We start from the raw sequence: 19,307 nt of genomic DNA on the forward strand, positions 1-19,307 counted from the left end.
CCTATGTTCAATGTGATTTTCTTGTAATGGGTAGCTGTTTCCATGAACACGATGCCTGAAAACATCTTCTCCAGTTTTAATGAGACATTAGAACCAAATAATGTAAAAAGTGTTCTGTCCAGTAAAAAAGAGTCTGGGGTTTTTATTCCTAAGTAATGAATTCTGCTGCATAAATTAAAAAGGCAGAAAATACAACAGTGTTGCATGGGTTCAATATACATCCATTTATTAATGCATATGCCAGAGGATAGCTTTGTACTATGCGTTTGGAGAAGTCATTAACAAAGCAATTGCCTAACAATTTAACATGAATTAGTGGATCTCACTGGTCTGTTTTCACACCCAGTAGCAAAATGATTCTGAGAGTCATGATACTAGTCATATCTGTCCTTAACATAGCAGACCAGCTTGTTCATAAAACATAATCATTGCGACAGGTTCTTGTTTCTGCATGTGTACGTTGTCCACTAACAGTTATGACCATAAGTTACAATTACAAGGTACTGCTCTACAGCCAAGTATTTAGATTACAGACTCTAAAAAATCAAACCATAAAAATACAGAAAATGCAAATATTCATAAACTACTTCATATTCAAAATCCAATCTAGTTATATTTTAATGTACCAAGCTGTATTAACTTGTTTTTCTATTGTATCTGATGCATTTGGGGCTTATAAATAATATGAATTACAAAATAATAAGCAGTTTCTTCAGATCTTATTTTACATTTTTCGCTAAATAGATGAAGACATGTCTTTTTGCTCCAGTGCAATATATAGTAATGCTGCATTCAGTGTAAATCATTGAATATTTTTAAAAAGAAAAAAAAGCATTTAACTGATTAAAGTGCTAAGTAAATAAGGAGATAGTCATAACTGTCAGAGGGAAAACCCTAACAGTAGAGTTACTTATTATAGGTAATTTGAAGAAACAAACCTTCCACTGCATCTCTAAACCCTTAATCCTATGACTTTCTAAAGAATGAAATTTGGTAAAGGCAAGACATAATGCTAGATGGTAAATGTATCAACTTATCTTTTTTTTTTTTTTTTACAAATGTGATGTGACCTTGGCAGTTTTAAAGAACAAGGTTTTGTCAATATATCAAACATTGTTAACAAACTCTATTTAGCATTGCTTTGTATAAGTTTGCTTTAATAGCATTTCTTCACAGTGATATTTCAGAAAGGTTGGAAACTAGTCAGCATAAAATATTTCCCACCTTTTCTATTTTAATTTGTATGCAAAAATCATCACAATAGATCTGCAACTATAAAATTACAAACACTTTCTAGAAGTGACTGTATTTCTAGTTATGATAGAAAAGGTTATTTGTATGACATCTACAATGAGGTAAGTCTAAAAACAGAATTGGTAACAAATGCTTTCTGATCTATGAGCAATATAAGCTAATTTAACAAAGACAATGGATAAACCAAAAGAATTGTATATTTTAGTATGTTTAAAGGATGAGAAGTTGGTAATTTAATGAAACATTTTAAAAGATACTCTGGATATTTCACTTTACATCATAATTTTGGCACTTCATGGAACATTTATTTCCCAAAGACCAGAACTGGTATAAAAGTTCAGGAGGTTTTCCACACACTTTGTCGACATTGTACTGGATTACTGGCAAACACTGACACGTGGTGAACTAAACATTCCCATGTATTTGCACACGCATGCAGTAGTTGGAATTTATGAATTGTCAAAGATGATATCTTGCAGTATTTGTTTCAAGCGCTCTCTTCGGCAGATCTCGTCTCAGATTTCAGTCTTACAAATTCTTTAGCCACGTCATCGCCGGTCCTCTGAGAGAGTATTCTAAGGATCGTCAAGCCAGTTTCATCCATAGAGACATTTTTCAGAAGGGGATACCATGCTCCATAGCTTCCCTTGTCTGCTATGTTCTGTAGTTGAATTACTGTCATTCCGATAATTCTATCTTCTCTGGCAAAGCAGTAATCTTTAACTGAGAGATGAAGTTCATAGGTCCCTGGCTGGTTTTCATTACCCAGAATGCTGTGTGGATTAAAAATAAGAATTTTGAGCAAAACTTTTACTTCACCTAGGGATCAATATGGTTCTAAAATACTGTTAAAATGTTTCTACATTACTCAGAATGTTATTTGGCAAAATGGAGTATGATGTATTTTAGCTCTGATGCAAATATCATTCACATTTTAAGTTGTTTTTATATAGATATTACTTAGCAATCTAATTTAAAAATGTCTTTGCCTAGAAAGAAATAGGAAATCAATCTGAATATGCTTTACTGTCTTGATATTAAGCATACTAATAGAAACTTTAATTAAAATATGTTACACTTCTTGGAGGTGTGGTCTTCCCACTGATATAGGCGTGAGATGGGTTTGGCAGGAATTGTGGGGGCTAGGCCAAGGCAAGGGGTAGTTTTTGCAAGAATTTCTATGCCATTTCAACATCAATTATTACATACTCTTTTCTTTATCTCAGACTCTTGGATATGCTATTAAATCTAGGAGCCTTTTTCCCGAGGGAATATACAACACAGACTATCAAGCTAACACAGACAACAAGACTATTCAAAAATGCCAAATTAGATACAAATCCCCAGAGTGAATCAGTTCCAGTAGAGTGTGGTGCTTCAATGCCGATTCTTTCTGATGGCAACAGTTAGACACCTGTCAAGTGTGGGGCTGAGGATGGCCTCTACTAACAACAACCTGGCAGTGCAGAACTGAGTATAATGAAGAAGGCTGAGAGGTCAACACTGAGAATAATCCTCTCCTGCCCCTTATTTTACTTCATCCTCAGATATTCTTGACTTTCTAATGAATGCACATCTGTTCCTCAGCAGTACAAGCTTCAAAATCCCTTCCTTTTCTAAGTGACATTTTTAGATCAAACATTTCGCAGTCACATTTTGTTTCTGGGCAACACTGATAACTGAAGTGTGTACTTATTTTAGAGACAACCTGAGATAATGTGAAAGAAGATGGAAGCATGATGGGTGAGAACAGAACAACAAAATATAATAGGAGCCAGATCTTGTGAATTAAAATGCATCAAGGGGATCCCTGGGTGGCTCAGTGGTTTAGCGCCTGCCTTCAGCCCAGGGCATGATCCTGGAGTCCTGGGATCGAGTCCCATGTCGGGCTCCCTGCATGGAGCCTGCTTCTTCCTCTGCCTGTGCCTGTGCCTGCCGCCCCCCCCCCTCTGTCTCTCATGAATAAATAAATAAAAAATCTTAAAAAAGATAAAATGCATCAAAATGCTTCCTTTTCCCAGAATCATGCTTGGTCTTTGTACCTCACAGTATTATATCTGAATTTTGCATGATTCAAGTAATTCCTAGAAACTTTTAGAAGACATTTTAACTGGATCAAATTTTTTTTGTGTGTAATTTAGAGGATAGATACATGGAATCTTGTGAGCTGGTTATTACCATGGATTATGAATATGTTAATCTATTACAGCCATTTTAAGAGATTTGGTAGGATGGTTAAGTTTTAATGAGTGGTAACAAAGTGTACTATTCAGAACTTAGTGTGCTGAAAACTCTCTGGGAAAATAAGAATGCAAAACCAAGAAGCAAAGAACCAAACCAGTGAGAAAACTGTTTTGGTAAGCTAAGTGTGTGTGCATGTCTAAACCCCAAAGGCTTGATCCTGGGTCATCTTTTTCTTCTCTACCCCCAGTTCAGCTCATCTAGATTTATGCAATTACATCTATATGCAGACAATTCTCAAGTTAGATCTAACTCTATATTTGGTATCCCTTCTGGAACGTAACTTAAGACATTTCCAAATCAATAGATTTAAAACAATCTTTGAGCTCATCTTTTGTTCCAATTCCCCCAACCTCAGGAAATCACTATATACCCAATTGCTTATGCCAGAAACCTAGAGGTCATCTTTGATTTCATTCAGTGCCAGACAACTTCCATTTGCCTCAAATGGATATACTTTTCATCATTCTCCTCATACTTTGCAATAGAATATGGACCTGGAAAGACTGTAATCAATTGAGTTTCTTCATACCGTGGCTTCCAGTTAGTTTTGGTCAACAGGGAGCACTTTCAGAAAGTCAGAAGTAATGATGAGGTTGAGGTCAGAGTCTATTTCTCTGGCTTCTTGTGTGTGATGTTGCCCTTATAATAATGTTTTCCTCCATGGAAGGCCACTGCTCTTTTTGAGGTGACTGATGACACATGAAGTTTTTCCCCCCAATTTTAGTAACTCATCTTCTTCTCCTACATGCACAGTAGGGGTAATAGCCTAACCACTACTAGCTCCAGTTTACATCACTATTGCATATAGTCCTTCAAGTCTCACATCCTAGTAAATTCCTTTGTAAGTAAATCTGTCCTGAAATATCCTAAATTAAGTATTTTCAGATGCCTAACTTAAATATTCTTTCTTTCATGTGCTACATTCGTTGATTGCAAGTTCTATAGAATCTACTTCCAGTACATATCTAGAATCTTTCCACTTCTTTCTATCTCTAGTATTTACTTCTATTTCCCTACAACCCTCTGTGAGTCAGTATTATCTCTTGCCTGGCCACTGCAATAGACTTCTAACTTATCTTTACATGTTGGCTCTTGTTTTCCTATAATTTTTTATACAGCAAATAGAATAATCATTTAAGGATATACATTAGATCATTTATGTTCTTATCTGAAAATTCTTCAAGGCTTTCTATTGAACTTCGAATGTAACCTTGTCTCCTTGACCCTGACTGCAAAGTTCTGTGCACCTCTACTTTGTACCCATACTCTGGCTACTTCTTCAAATTCATTTCATCTCACTCTCTTGTCCACTACATAATATTTCTTAAATATGCCAAGTATGCTCCTGCCTTAGTCTCTGCATTAGCTATTTTTCTTGGTCTGAGATGCTCTCAACTGTTTTCCTTGCATGACTGGTTCTTTTTTTTTTCCTCCTTAGATTTCAATTTAAAAGTCACATGCTCAGAGAGGCTTTTCTGAACACCCAGTCTAAGCAGCCAATCAAATAATCTATTCCATCAGCCTATTTTAATTCTCTGTATAGTACTATACTATGATAAATTTTTGTTTGCGATTTTGATGTTCCTCATTTCTAGAAAGTGACTTCTGTGAGAGCAGAGACCTTCTGTTATATGTACCAAATAATGATGTCTTATGTATGGTAGGCCCTGAACGGCTCTTGAGCAATGGAAAGGAACTAAAAACATAGCTGTCTTAATTTGCCTGGGATCAGGGATAAACAGGAATACTTCAATCTATAGGTTTTGCTTTCCTTAGCAAAGCCCAGTGCCATTCCTACCGTGAACCCTCAGTAAATTTAAGCTGTACGGTGGCTATGACCTGGTTGATTAGGTGAATCAGGTCATGACTTACAACTGGAATGTTTCGTTGTACTTTGGTGACCATGTGTTGCTTTTTGTCTTTGTGCCTTGTTTTCTCTTCTTGTCTCCAAGGTTGGGTCCCAGTATACAAACTTCCACAAAAGGCCGGAACATTGCAGTGGTCTGCCAGTGTAGGTCATTGATAGCGATCACTAAAAACCAAAGATGGAAAGGAATCAGAGAGTTAGCAAACAAATATGTGAAATCATAGCCTTCCCTTTGGTCCTTAGAGTTAATTATTTTTTTAGAGTTAATTTTTTAAAAAAAATGATGTATGAAGCCATAATTTGCCCCAGATAGCATCCTAACTCCATTGATTAAAAAAAAGAATATCCTTGAAGAAAAAAACAGTTTACACCTTGGAATACACACTTGATTAGGCTTTCAGTTCTAAGCTGTGTGACATCGATGTGGTGAGTTAGCTGTAACTGAAATGACATTTGTTACTGATAAAAAGTTATCCTTGTTTAAGTAAAAATGTGATATTTTCATATAAAAAATGAAGATATATTCATCATGAAATACCTAGAAAATATACAGAAAATAGATTAAGATAAAATCTATAATTTTATCAGGGGAAATGACAATATTCTGGTATGTATACTCTCAGTATTTAATTACTTTATATATAGAATGGGATCAATATATCATAGTCTTATAAAGAGTTATGTTTTTGAAGTCCATCATGGTTATCTTTCTACTTCATTATATATTTTCCAATTGCAAATATTCTACTTCACAGATATTCTATCCTATATTTAACTAGTCACTTCATGTTAAATATTATGGCTGTTTCCTAATTTCAGGCATCATAAAGAATTTTTAAATGTACATTCTCTCTTTTTTAAAAAGATTTTATTTCATTCATTTTATTTCATTTCTCTCATTGATGAGAGAGAGAGAGAGAGAGAGGCAGAGGGAGAAACAGACCCCATGCAGGGAGCCCAACGCAGGACTTAATCCCCGGCCTCCAGGATCATGCCCTGGGCCGAAGGCAGGCACTAAACCACTGAGCCACCCAGGGATCCCCATAAATGTACATGCTCATATGTACACTTTTTCTCATCCTTTGATAATGTTAAAAATATAATTAAAATAGTTAATATAGAACTTAACCATTAAATTTCACCTTCAAAATGCCTGCAGCATTGAGAGGGTTTTTTTGTAATCTAAAACCAATAGATTGAACTAGTAATTAAAAACAAAAACAAAAAAATCAAGCCAGTTGTTGAAAATCACATAGAAAGGAAGTAAATATGTTGGTAGGTAGATAATGTGAATAGTAAGAACATACTGACTTAACATATAAAATTTGAGAAGTAACGGAGCCAACCATAGCACTAACGTTCAATGTATATCCTAGCATCAATGAGAGAAAATGTTCAAACTATATTGTTTTGAAATGTAATCACCAATGTATTTATACCAATTGGATATTTCAGTTAATATAGGTTAAATATCTGTGCCATTGATTTTTTTCAGTTTTAGATAAAAAGTTCCAGTTTCATGAAAAAAAATATGAGCATATTCTAAAATAAACATTTAACAAAACAGATCTAAGAAAAAATTACTTTTTTATATTATTGCTCAGGTTTAAAGTCTAGGAGGCTGTTTGATCTATCTGGACTTGATATATACCTTTTACAGTGACTTTATGCTCTCCAGTTCCTGGGGTAGCAGTGATGTCCACATGAACAGAGATTTGACCCACTGAATCTTTGGAGGGGCGACCTGCAAATAAGCAGACATTTACTGGCTCAAACTTTCAGGCTGCTTTAATAATAGACATGTATATTTTCTGCATAAGGGACTTTAGGGTGAGTTCATGGAAATGAATGGTTCTTTTCATCAATAGCATATAATAGGTATCGATAAATGTTCACTAACTTAAATTTGCTACGCAGGTTTTAGGCCTTGGTATAATCATTTAGTCCACTGAACGAAAATTTCGTATGGTCCCAGGGCTCATAAGACACCCTGTTAGTAGTAGTATGGTGAAAAGAACTTGCAGTTGCCTTGCTTAATTAAGTTCTATTAATTGCTTATGTGCAAAGGTGTGCTATTGCCTTTCATTCATAAAAGAGTTTTTCTACATGCACCATATCAAAGCACTGGGACCACAGAGATGGTTCTGTAGAATATCTCCTTTCATGAAGCCCACAGTAGGCCAAGAGAGACCAGCCTATGAATTGCTGAAATACAGTGTGATAAGTTCTATAATGTATATTTACAAGGTCTACTGATGTCATAAAGAGGCATAGTCAATTCTCCCCTGGTAAAGTTTAGTCAAGGGTTAACATACTGTTTTGGAAAGTGCCTGTGGTTTGGAGTTAGAGACATTTAAATTCAAATCATAGTTATACCATTCTCTGATTAGATCTTGTCATATTTTCTAGTTTATTTTCTTATTTGTAACATAGGAATAATAACACCAACCTCTTAATAATACACATGTATTAACATCTATCAACATCATATTTTTTTTCTACAAATAGGAGCATATGTTCTAACTATTCTTTACCTTTTATCTTTTCACCCAAAACTATATTTTAATAATCATTCCATTTCACTCTGTATAAAGCTATCCCTTTTTCTTTAAGTTAGCCTGGAATATCACAGCACTAACTACAAACAAATGTTCAATAAATACTTGCATGAAATGAATCACTGAGATTTAAAAAAAATATTTATTCATAGAGACAGAGAGAGAGAGAGAGAGAGAGAGAGAGAGAGAGAGAGAGGCAGAGACACAGGCAGAGGAGAAGCAGGCTCCATACAGGAAGCCCGACGTGGGACTCGATCCCAGGCCTCCAGGATCACACCCCAGGCTGCAGGCAGCACTAAACCACTGCACCACTGGGGCTGCCCGAGATGTTTATAAATAATTAAAACATTAAAATATTTAAAACGAGTTAAAATAATGTTTGGCATTTATTCCATTATATGAATATACCATAATTTATTTAACCATATTTTGGTTTCCAAACTTTTGCTATTATAAACAAACTGTAATGAGTTCTTATTATTCATATTTACAAGTTTATAGTATAATTTCAGGAAGTAAAATTTACTTATGAAATGTAGGTGGAATTTTAACTTTGTCCCATAGAGATTTTTGAAAGATGATTCTATTTCTTTTATTTAAAAGTTTTTAAAATTCCAGTTTAATTAACATATAGAATTAGTTTCAAGTATACAATATAGTGCTTCATCAATATTACTACACTGCTCACTACACTGCACTACATCATAAGTGTACTTTTAATCCCCTTCACCTATTTCACCCATCCCCCGCTCCTCCCCTCTGGTAGCCATCACTCTGTTCTCTGTAGTTAAAAGTTCATTTTTCAGTTTGTTTCTTTTTTACTTTGTTCATTTGTTCTATTTCATAAATTCTACATATTAGTAAAACCATATAGTGTTTGTCTTTGATTGACTTATCTCACCATTATACCCTCTAGATCCATCCAAGTTGTTGCAAATGGCAAAATCTCATTCTTTTTTGTGGCTAAGCAATATTCCTTGTAAATACATACTATATCTTCTTTATCCATTCATCAGTTGATAGACACTTGGGCTTCTTCCATAACTTGGCTATTGTAAATAATGCTGCTATGAACATCGGGGTGAATGATCCCTTTGAATTAGTGTGCTTGCATTTTTTTGGTAAATACCCAGTAATGCGATTACTGTAACATAGGGTAGTTCTTTTTTTTTTTTTTAAGAGTACTATTTTTAACTTTTTTTTAGAAACCTCAATATTGCTTTCCAGGTTGGCTGAATCAGTTTGAATCCCTACCAACAGTACACAGACTCCTTTTTCTTCACATCTTTGCTAACACTTGTTGCTTCTTGTGTTTTTAATTTTAGCCACTCTGACAGGTGTGAAGTAATATCTCATTGTGGTTTTGATGTATATTATGTTTCCCTGATGATGAGTGATGTTGAGCATCTTTCCATGTGTCTATTGCCCATCTGTATGTATTTTTTTGAGAAATGTCTGCTCATATCTTCTGGCCATTTTTAATTGGATTATTTGTTTTGTTTTTTTTTTTGGTTTTGTTTTTAGTGTTGACTTGTGTAAATTCTTTACATATTTTGGATACTAACCCTTTATCAGATATGTCATTTATAAATATCTTCTCCCATTAAGTAGGGTGCCTTTGCATTTTGTTGATTGTTTCATTCACCGTGAAGAATTTTTTTATTATGATGTAGTCCCAATAGTTTATTTTTTCTTGTTTCCCTAGCATCAGGAGACATATTTGGAAAAAAAATGCTATGGTCATGTCAGATAAATTACTGCCTGTAATATTTTCTAGGATTTCAGGCCTCATATTTAGGTCTTTAATACATTTTGAGTTCATTTCTGTGTATGGTGTAATAAAGTGATCCAGTTTCATTCTTTTCTATGTAGCTGTCCAGTTTTCCCAACATCATTTGTTGAAGAGACTTTTTCCAATGGAATATTCTTCCCTATGGCTGGGTTTTCTATTCTGTTCCATTGATCTGTTTGTATATTATTATGCCAGTACCATCCTGTTTTGATTATGATAGCTTTGTACTCATATCTTGAAATCTGGGATTGTGATACTTCCAGTTTTGTTCTTCCTTTTCAAGATTGCTTTGGTTATTCGGGGTTTTTTGTGGTTCCATACAAATTTTAGGTTTATTTGTTCTAGTTCTGTGATAAATGCTATTAGTATTTTGATAGACATTGCATTAAATCTATAGATTACTTTGTGTAGTATGCATATTTTAACAATATTTGTTCTTCCGTGAGCTTTCCCACAGAGATCTTAACAATTTATACGCAATATTTGAGACTAACAAAAATGTTATTTTTTTGAATGACTAAATGACTAATGGCCGAAGCTGAAAATAAAAGGTTCCCAATTTCTACCTTCAGAAAATCACTGATTTGAGTCAGAACCTCTCAGCAAGACCTGCTAAGAGCCAGTTCACCACAAGGACCCCCCTGCCCAATCCCAGTCATTTGATGACAAAAAGTTTGAAAGATAGAAAGTGAAGAGAGGATAGGAAATGCTTTTTCTCTTTTCTTTTCTTTTCTTTTTTTTTTAAACCTGAGGTAAAGGGAAGAAAAATCCAAGAGATATACTCCTAATCCTTGGAAATACCAGCAAGATGGGAATTTCAGTTTTGAATTAGTTGCTTACTTAGCAGACAATATGACCTGAGCCAATTAGGGGACAACCAGCCACAGAGTATGCCAGGACTACCTCCTTAAATCCATGGCTGCTACGAAGATGAGAAATGGTTTCTGGATGGTTTTGAAGTGCCACAGTTGGGGACAAGAAAGGGAAGATGTGGTTGTGGGCTTTGGCCTTGTCAGGAATTGTCATAGATGGGGCAAAGGTGCAGGGCAAATTCCTCCACCTCAGAGGAATGTGGCATGATGAAACAGGCGAGGTGCATCAGGAATAAGAGGGCAAGTCTGAAGCCTTGGAAGAGTCCATTAATGCCTTGAGTGGCTATTTGGAAATAAGTCTCACACCAGCCAGTCATGTCTAGCAAGCATCTGCTTACCCAAAGACAAAGAACTGGAACACCCTATATCATTAACCATTAACAATGATCCCTTAAATAGACAATGACTACAAATGATCACCACTGAAGTTGAAATAGTCTTTTCCTTCTCTTTGCTTTATCTCCATAACATAAAAACTACCACCAGGAGAAGAAAGATAAGGTAAGAAAAGCCCACACCTTCCTTCTCCTATCCTTTCTACTGCTAGCATCATCATTTTCACCTTCTGGGGAAATAAGGAGAGCTTTGAATCTAATAAATGATTAATGTGAGCAACAACAGGTCTTAAAAATCCGAATAACTTTCTAATGGTGCAAGTAACTAATACAGTACAGATGTGGACTGTGAAATCAGTAACGGAGGCATCTGTGCAACAGAAAATGTGGTCACAAGCAAAGGTGAGAACTTTTTTTTTTTTTTGGAAAATAGGATAGTTTTATGTCATCACTAAATTGGTACAAAGTCTTCCTATTCAAGAATATGTCTTCCTATTATACAAGTTGTCTTTTATGTACTTCAATTATGTTTTACATTTTTCCTTATGTGAATGACATATTTTTAAAGACCTTTAAAATATTTATTTTAAATTTTATTTTATTAAGATTTTATTTATTTATTCATGAGACACACACACACACACACAGAGACAGAGAGAGAGAGAGAGAGAGAGAGAGAGAGAGAGAGAGAGATTGAGGCAGAGACACAGGCAGAGGGGGAAGTAGGCTCCATGCAGGGAGCCCAATGTGGGACTGGATCCTGGGCCTCCAGGATCACGCCCTGAGCCAAAGGCAGACTCTCAACCACTGAGATACCCAAGCATCCCTATTTATTTATTTTAGAGAGAAAGAGAACATGAGTGGGAGAAAGAGAGTGAAAGAGAGAGAGAGAGAGAGAGAGTCTCAAGTGGAGTCCTTGCTGGGCACAGAGCCCAATGTGGGGCTTGATCTCATGATGATGAGTCAATTGCTTAATTGACTGCATCACGCAGGTGTTCCAGAATGTGGCATATTTTTAAAAGCTTATCCCAGGTATTTTATCTTATTTTAAATGGGGCCACTTCTTCCATTATATTGATAATAGGAAGGGGAGTGATGATTGTGTATGAATATTGTTATCCATCCAATTGGATTTTTTGAGAGAGAGCAAGAGAAAGAAAGGAGGGGGGAGGAGTAACTGGAGAAGGAGAGAGAGGATCTTAAGCAGGCTCCATGCCCAAGCCCTGCCAACGTGAGGCTTTTCCCACGACCCTGAGATCATGACCTGAGCTGAAATTAAGAATCTGATGCTTAACTGTCTGAGCCACCCAGGTGCCCCCACCAACTGAATTTTTTAATGAAAGACTTGCACCTAATTCTTCTGAGTGTTGCACATACATAATCATCTTTAATTAATTAAACATTTCACTTTTCCTTTACAGTTTTTATACTTCTTGTTTGCCTTGGCTAATTTTATTGACTTGTACTTCTATATTACATGACAGTATTTAAAGTAGAGGTGCTTGTTATCCTCCATTTGGCTCTCTAAATTCATTTTCTTCTCCACTCTGCCTTCTGTCCCCAGAAGCTATCTATAATTTTAGTGTTGTCTTGTATACTCTAGTGTCTATTTGGTTCTAGCCAAAGGGAAGCCCTGGCAAGAGATTAGAAGGAAGGAAGAGCATCAGGTCAGGTATTTCTTTCTTTAGTCTTCTTCCTATGGGCTCACCTTATGCTGACCAAATCTTGCAACCAAACATCATAATTTCCTTCAAGCAGCTCTCACTAGGTGACAGTATTTTTCCAGGTTCTAGTTGCTTCTTCCTCCCTTGTTATGGTCAATAGGTCAATAGTTCACTATTCCTTCTAGTTTCCTTATATTCCCTGCCCATACTTTTCTACATAGTTTATTTTTTTAAATATATTTTTAAAAATTTTTATTTATGTATGATAGGCACACAGTGAGAGAGAGAGAGAGAGAGAGGCAGAGACACAGGCAGAGGGAGAAGCAGGCTCCATGCACCGGGAGCCCCACGTGGGATTCGATCCCGGGTCTCCAGGATCGCGCCCTGGGCCAAAGGCAGGCGCCAAACCACTGCGCCACCCAGGGATCCCACATAGTTTCTTTATTAAATCCTTTCCAAATAATCTTAATTTGAAGTGTGCCATCTGGGAAATGTACCTGCTAGGACTTCAGTTAACAGAGTTCATGTTTTTGATTTGCTCAAAAGTTTAATGAAAATGCTTCTAGTATTTTCCCAATACACTGTTTTGTGGAACAATGAGACAGTCTTGGGGGAGGAGCAGGGCTTAAAATATAGATATGAATCCTTAGCAATTGTTATGGATTTCACAGAAAAGAAAATCCTTAAGGGGACTCTTGAAGGCTGAGTTGGAGTTCATCTTTGAGACAAAGGAGGTCAAGGAAATAGTGTGAGTGTACATTCATCAGACAGAATGGTACATCCTGGAAACTGGAAGTAGTTCCATATGGATGGAGCACAGATGAGGGAGTAGCAAGAGGAAACCATTAAGAAAATCTTGGCATCTTAAATGCTATTTAGAAGTGTTTAGACATTATCCCAGAGTTACTTAGTAGTTTCTTAAGTTTTTGGCTATGAATGGCAGAGTCAGATTTATTTCTAAATAATTCCTCTCATTTGTGTAAAAGATGGATCATTCTCATCACTCCATTCTCTTCTGGGAACACTTGCCTCTCACTGTACCATGAACGAAGTCCTAAAATCCAGCACTTTCCTAGAATGCTTCTGAAGACCTTTTACTTCATGTGTGTTGTTGGTCCATGCTGTTTTCATTAGCCTAATTCTTAAAAACTTTCTTCATGTTTTCCAAGACAAACCACATTTTGGGAACTTCTTTTCTTGATTAACCTATGAAGCTCTGTCCAGATACCTCTACTATAAAAATACTTACATTTTTTTATCCTATAAATAATCTGCAACTATATTCTTGATTTTGTCAAATACTGAAAATCCTGGACAATGGACTCATTCTGCTTTGATTATGAAGATGTTTTCAGTTACTCACTAACATAATTAAAACTCTATGAATATTCATTCTTATTTTTATTTGTTTTATTTTTTTAAAGATTCTATTTATTTATTTATTCATGAGAGATACACACACACACAGAAAGAGAGAGAGAGAGAGAGAGAGAGAGAGAGAGAGAGAGAGAGAGAGGGAGGCAGAGACACAGGCAGAGAGAGAAGGCGGCTCCATGCAGGGAGCCTGATGTGGGACTCGATCTCGGAACTCCAGGATCATGTCCTGAGCCTAAATCAGATGCTTAACTGCTGAGCCACCCAGGTGTCCCTTCTTATTTTTAATGTAGGGATAAAACCACCTACCTGGCAGCACTGTGGTGAGGGTAAAAAGAGATAATTTAAAAATACACAGAGTATTTTGAGTCTTGCATTTAATGACTGCTAGGAAATGGTTCCAAGTTTATTATGATAATAATTCAATTCTTAATAAGGGAATATTTCAAAGTTATTAAATTCCTTGAAGATTCATGCATAATGCCCACATATAAAAATTATGAAAAATACTATGGACATTATGGTTATCTAGATCAAAGACTGTAAGAAGATAACTTCAGAATGATGAATGTTCTGCTCAAAACCTTGGAATTCTACTTTCTTCACTAAGACTTTCTGGGTTGTGTAGAATAGAGATGGCAGATTTTTAGAGCCCTCAAATGTCTAATAGAGAAAACTCCTTTATAATGTAAAATCTTTTATTAATCAAGTATCTGGTAAAATGAGTCTTCTTGATTAACAGTATTGTTTTGTTTTTAAATTATTGTTGAAATCACAGTTGATGGGAAAAGGCCTCTAAGTGACAGTGAAAATGCATCCAGGTTGCATATTTGTCATTGTCGTTTTACTAAGGATCAGAGCTTGTTCAGTGCTTGGGTTTGTGGTTAAAACTTGTTTGGATTGTCTTATATGTATTCTAGGAGCAGTGATATAGCAGTGGCTGGGTTCTGCCCAGAGTAAACATCATGAAATGATGGCCAGGCAAGTTATTGATTTGATGTGTTTATAACTGAGAAGAGCCTTCCATCAGGACACTCACTTGGAGATGTCACTTCTTCATTTGCGTTTCTAATCACCAAGTTAAAGTCTTTAATTGTGTTGTTACAGAATTTGAGAGATTTTTATGGTAGAAAATATAAAATTCTAGTTAGGAAACTGTGGGTTTGTTTGCTTCCCTTACTTTGGAGGAAAAATTTTACACTTTTTTAAAACAAGTAACAGCCTAAGAGACTTGCCTAAAACCATTTAAAAGCTATTGTTTAAATGCACAGATACATGTTTTCCCCTTTTACAAATTGCTTTTTTGCAGTCTTCTACATGTACCTGCTGTCTGTGTATGTAGGAGTATGTGTGTTTCCTAAAGAGATACAGACAGTTGCAATGGGAAAAGAAAAACATTAAAAATTATACTTATGTACTCAGCAGTGCTTGAACACTTTTGTGAAATTGCCTGAGTGGATACATTTACTAGACTCTAAAGATACACATTTCCCTTTCTAACACAAAATGTGAAGTTTACTGCTCAATCAACTCAAGCATAGCCTTGAGAACTGACTTCTTAATGTGTTACAACCCTAAACAAGTAGAATTAGGGAGTAGTTTAAAAGCATTTATCATAGCCATATTGCTTTAATAGTCATGCTATTTGCAATTGCCAACTCCAGGTCCTGCTAGCATGGTAAGTACACCACTCCATGGTAGCCATGTTATGGCTGGTATCATAATTATGGAGATTTTTTTTCTTCCTAACTACATTTTATAATGACAAGAAACATTAATGATTCATAATTTTATATCCAATTATATAATACACTTATATTCTTTGATAGATACTAAATGACCAATTCATTGGTTCAATGTGCAAGCAGTCCTTACTTTACATGGTGTGATATGCCCAGATTTCAGCTTCCATAGTTTAGTTAAGTAACGCCTGTGTCCCAACAGACAGGTTTAGATTTCAGCTACAATGGTGTACTATGTGTATGGTTCCACAAAGTACAAACTTTGCTACTAGATTTTTAGTCCACACATCACTACAAAGTAACAGATATAATATCAGTGATCAACTACACTGCTTATTTCAAAGCCTGTTGGTATCCATCTCTTCAGTTTACACACAGTGAAGTGTGTAGTTGTGTTGATGCCTTCTTTCCCACTGATAAACCGATAAACCGATGTAACATTTTCAAACATGGATAATCAAAAGAAGGAACTGACCAGCAAAAATGCAAGTGCAGCAAAGAAACAAGTGGTAAGATTGGAGTGGAATTTGCATGGAATGTAAATGAGTTAATTGACATGATTACTGAGCTTGGGAATTTGACACTCCTACAAATGGAGAGGCTAAAGAATAGCCGGGGACCTCCGTAAAAGTGACCTGATTGGCAATAGATGGGGAAGAAGATGAAGATGTCCTAGCGGAGGTGACATTGGAGGAAAATCTTCACATTTAAGAAACTTTGAGATATGTTATAATATTGAAAGGAGAAAGGAGAAAATGCCAGTAATTGACCCAAATTTTGGAAGGAGGATGACATTCCATCAAGGCATAGAAAAGATATTTGCCCTTTATAGTTACATGATAAGAAAAAGGCAAGTACTATTCAAACTACTCTTGATACGATTTTAAAAAGAAATTAAACACTTTAATTTTCAATGTTCTTAGTATTTCCAATTACAATGTATTAAATGTTCTATTTATTTGCCTATAGATTTATAACTGACAATAAAAGGCTTTGTTTCTTTTGACAATGTTTCCAAGAGAAAAAAAAATCCTACTTTTTTTCCTATTACTTAGCAAAATTGCCTTTGTACAATTGCGGTTTGCTTGGTTATTTTTATTCTGCATTACTGTGCAAAGTGAGCACTGTGTACATATATCTGAGTTGATTCATTTACTACTTTTGCAGCTGCTGAAAATATGGAAGCTGCTTACTTAAGTCAGATGTGAGTTAGATACATGTGTGTTATACTGTGTTAGATATTTTTCCTCCCATCTAGCAGGTTTGGTTGGCTATTGCTTTGAATCGGATTACCAGCCTTTGTACATGGTGGAATCTGTTGATTGCCTATCCCAGGGTAAAAAAAAAAAAAAAATTAAAAAAAGAGGAATTGAACAAAAGCATTTGAAGAAAATATATATCGATCAGGCAGTTATTTCCCAAAAGAGAAAGGCAACATATAAGAGATTCCACTTCCCATGGAACAGAATATGAAAATCACCTAATATGGTGCTTTTTAATGCATTTATCAATTTTTGTAAGAACGGAATGAAAATTTAATCAGAGGCTATGTCTGTTATATAATCTTTTTTATTCAAAATCCATTGGAATTAGATAGTTGTGTCTCAAATCAACACCTGGGCCTCTGAAATATGTCTTTTGTCACCAACGTTAGTAGCCGAGGCTTACCAAACTTTCTCCTTCAGGAATGAGAACTGCTTATGTGAATAAACATTGGCAAATGGTGCAGGATGAAAGAACTGATTGCTTTATTTGAAGTCCTTTTTAGAAGAGCAGCTTTTGAGGATAATAGATCCTGATTACTATCAGATTATGATATACCATTATATAAGCACATTAATAGAGTTAGTTTCTCATCCTCCATAATTTTAGCACACTCTGTGAGGGAATAATATTATAAACATTTAGTAATGATTATTCATGTAATGTTTCAAGTTGGTAATTACCCTTAAGACCTCAATAAGCATTCTGTAAAATATCAGATGAAGACTATTACAACTTCTCCAGTAACCCCTACATTTTAGCCAGACTGCTTGAGCCTCTGACAAGGGGATTTGAATCTGTTTCCATGGATCTTTGCTGGGACCCTCTAAAAGAAGGCATGGCTTCATGAGAGACAACCATTCTGGCAATGTCACAGTTGAAAATCATAGCTGGAAGATCTACAACTCCAAGTGGGAGTAACCTACCTCCATTAAGTTCTCTAAGTTGTTAGACATCATCAAAGATTGTAGGTAGAATAAACCAGGAAGTGTCTTACTGACTTGAACTCTTTTCCTCCTCTTATAGACCTTCTTGTGCTTTCCTCCTGATTCTCACCTGTTCTTTGCTCATTATCTCCAACTATTTAATACATATTTGAAGGAATTCATGGTAGTCATGAATGGTTACAATTTTTGACCACTTATGTGTGGCAGGCATTGTGCTAAGTGCTTTAATTATGAGATCTTGCTTTGATATTAGAAAAAGGAAAGTGTACATTTTGCAGATGGTGAGACTGGGGCCTAAATGTTACCTGTCCAAGTCACTAAATGGAAAAGCTGGGGCCTGATCTTGGATCTCTGGTATAGAGGATACAGTATATACCATGCAGTGATGCTAATTAAATAGCTTTTCTCCCAGCTCCCACTTTCACATCAAAGAGGAAAAAGCAAACTCCACCTTGGTGTTTTATTTTATTTTTTGGCATTTAAAATCTTGCTGAACTAAAATGGAGAAAAGATCTGAAATCAAAGATAAACATCGTACTACATAAAGAGAGAGAGCATCTGGATATCTTAAGATTATGTTTTTATGTGATAACACTTAGCTTGCATTTGCAACTTTTTTTAAAAAGACTTATTTATTTATTTATTTATTTATTTATTTATGATAGAAAGAGAGAGAGAGAAAGAGAGAGAGGCAGAGACACAGGCAGAGGGAGAAGCAGGCTCTACGCTGGGATCCCCACGCAGGACTTGATCCTGGGACTCCAGGACGGCGCCCTGGGCCAAAGGCAGGTGCCAAACCACTGAGCCACCCAGGGATCCCCGTATTTGCAACTTTTTATATTAAATACCACAGTTATCACTCAAATATATGTTTAAATTAATTTTGCCTCCTGGAAAAATATGGTTTCTTAGATCTCTGTGCTTTAGTCCTAAACTTACTACTGATTGAAATATCTTTTTTTCTTGCAAATTTTTCATAATTCATGTTAGTTAATATATAGTATAGCATTAGTTTCAGGAGTAGAATACAGTGATTCATCACTTACATGTAATACTCAGTGCTCATCCCAACAAGTGCCTTCCTTAATGCCCATCACACATTTACTGGATTCCTCACCTTCCCTCCCCTCCAGCAATCCTCAGTTTGTTCTCTATAGTTAAGAGTCTCTTATGGTTTGCCTTCCTCTCTGTTCTTATTTTATGTTCCCTTCTCTTCCCCATGTTCATCATTTTTGTTTCTTTAATTCCGCATATGAATGAAATCATATATTTGTCTTTTTCTGACTTATTTTGCTTAGCATTGGTTCTGTCCGTGTTATTGCAAATGGCAAGATTTCATTCTTTTTGATGGCTGAGTAGTATCCTATTAAACACACACAAACACACACCACTTTA

The 19,307-nt window shown here is 35.7% G+C and overlaps 1 protein-coding gene across 2 annotated transcripts in view; it reads right to left on the bottom strand.

Annotated features, from left to right (window-relative positions):
- Window positions 1–220: 220 nt before the first annotated feature.
- UNC13C (unc-13 homolog C) overlaps window positions 221–19,307 on the bottom strand; it is a 546,797-nt gene continuing 527,710 nt past the window's right edge. For both annotated transcript variants that reach the window (XM_055319980.1, XM_055319979.1), the window contains 3 exons: window positions 7,017–7,109; window positions 5,371–5,530; window positions 221–2,027 (listed from right to left, as the gene is read on the bottom strand). In XM_055319980.1, the coding sequence (XP_055175955.1) occupies window positions 1,742–2,027; window positions 5,371–5,530; window positions 7,017–7,109 (539 nt within the window). In that variant the 3' untranslated portion in view covers window positions 221–1,741. The remainder of the gene's footprint in view (window positions 2,028–5,370; window positions 5,531–7,016; window positions 7,110–19,307) is intronic.

The sequence above is a fragment of the Nyctereutes procyonoides genome, unplaced genomic scaffold, assembly GCF_905146905.1.
Source record: "Nyctereutes procyonoides isolate TBG_1078 unplaced genomic scaffold, NYPRO_anot_genome, whole genome shotgun sequence".
Classification (NCBI taxonomy): Eukaryota; Metazoa; Chordata; class Mammalia; order Carnivora; family Canidae; genus Nyctereutes; species Nyctereutes procyonoides.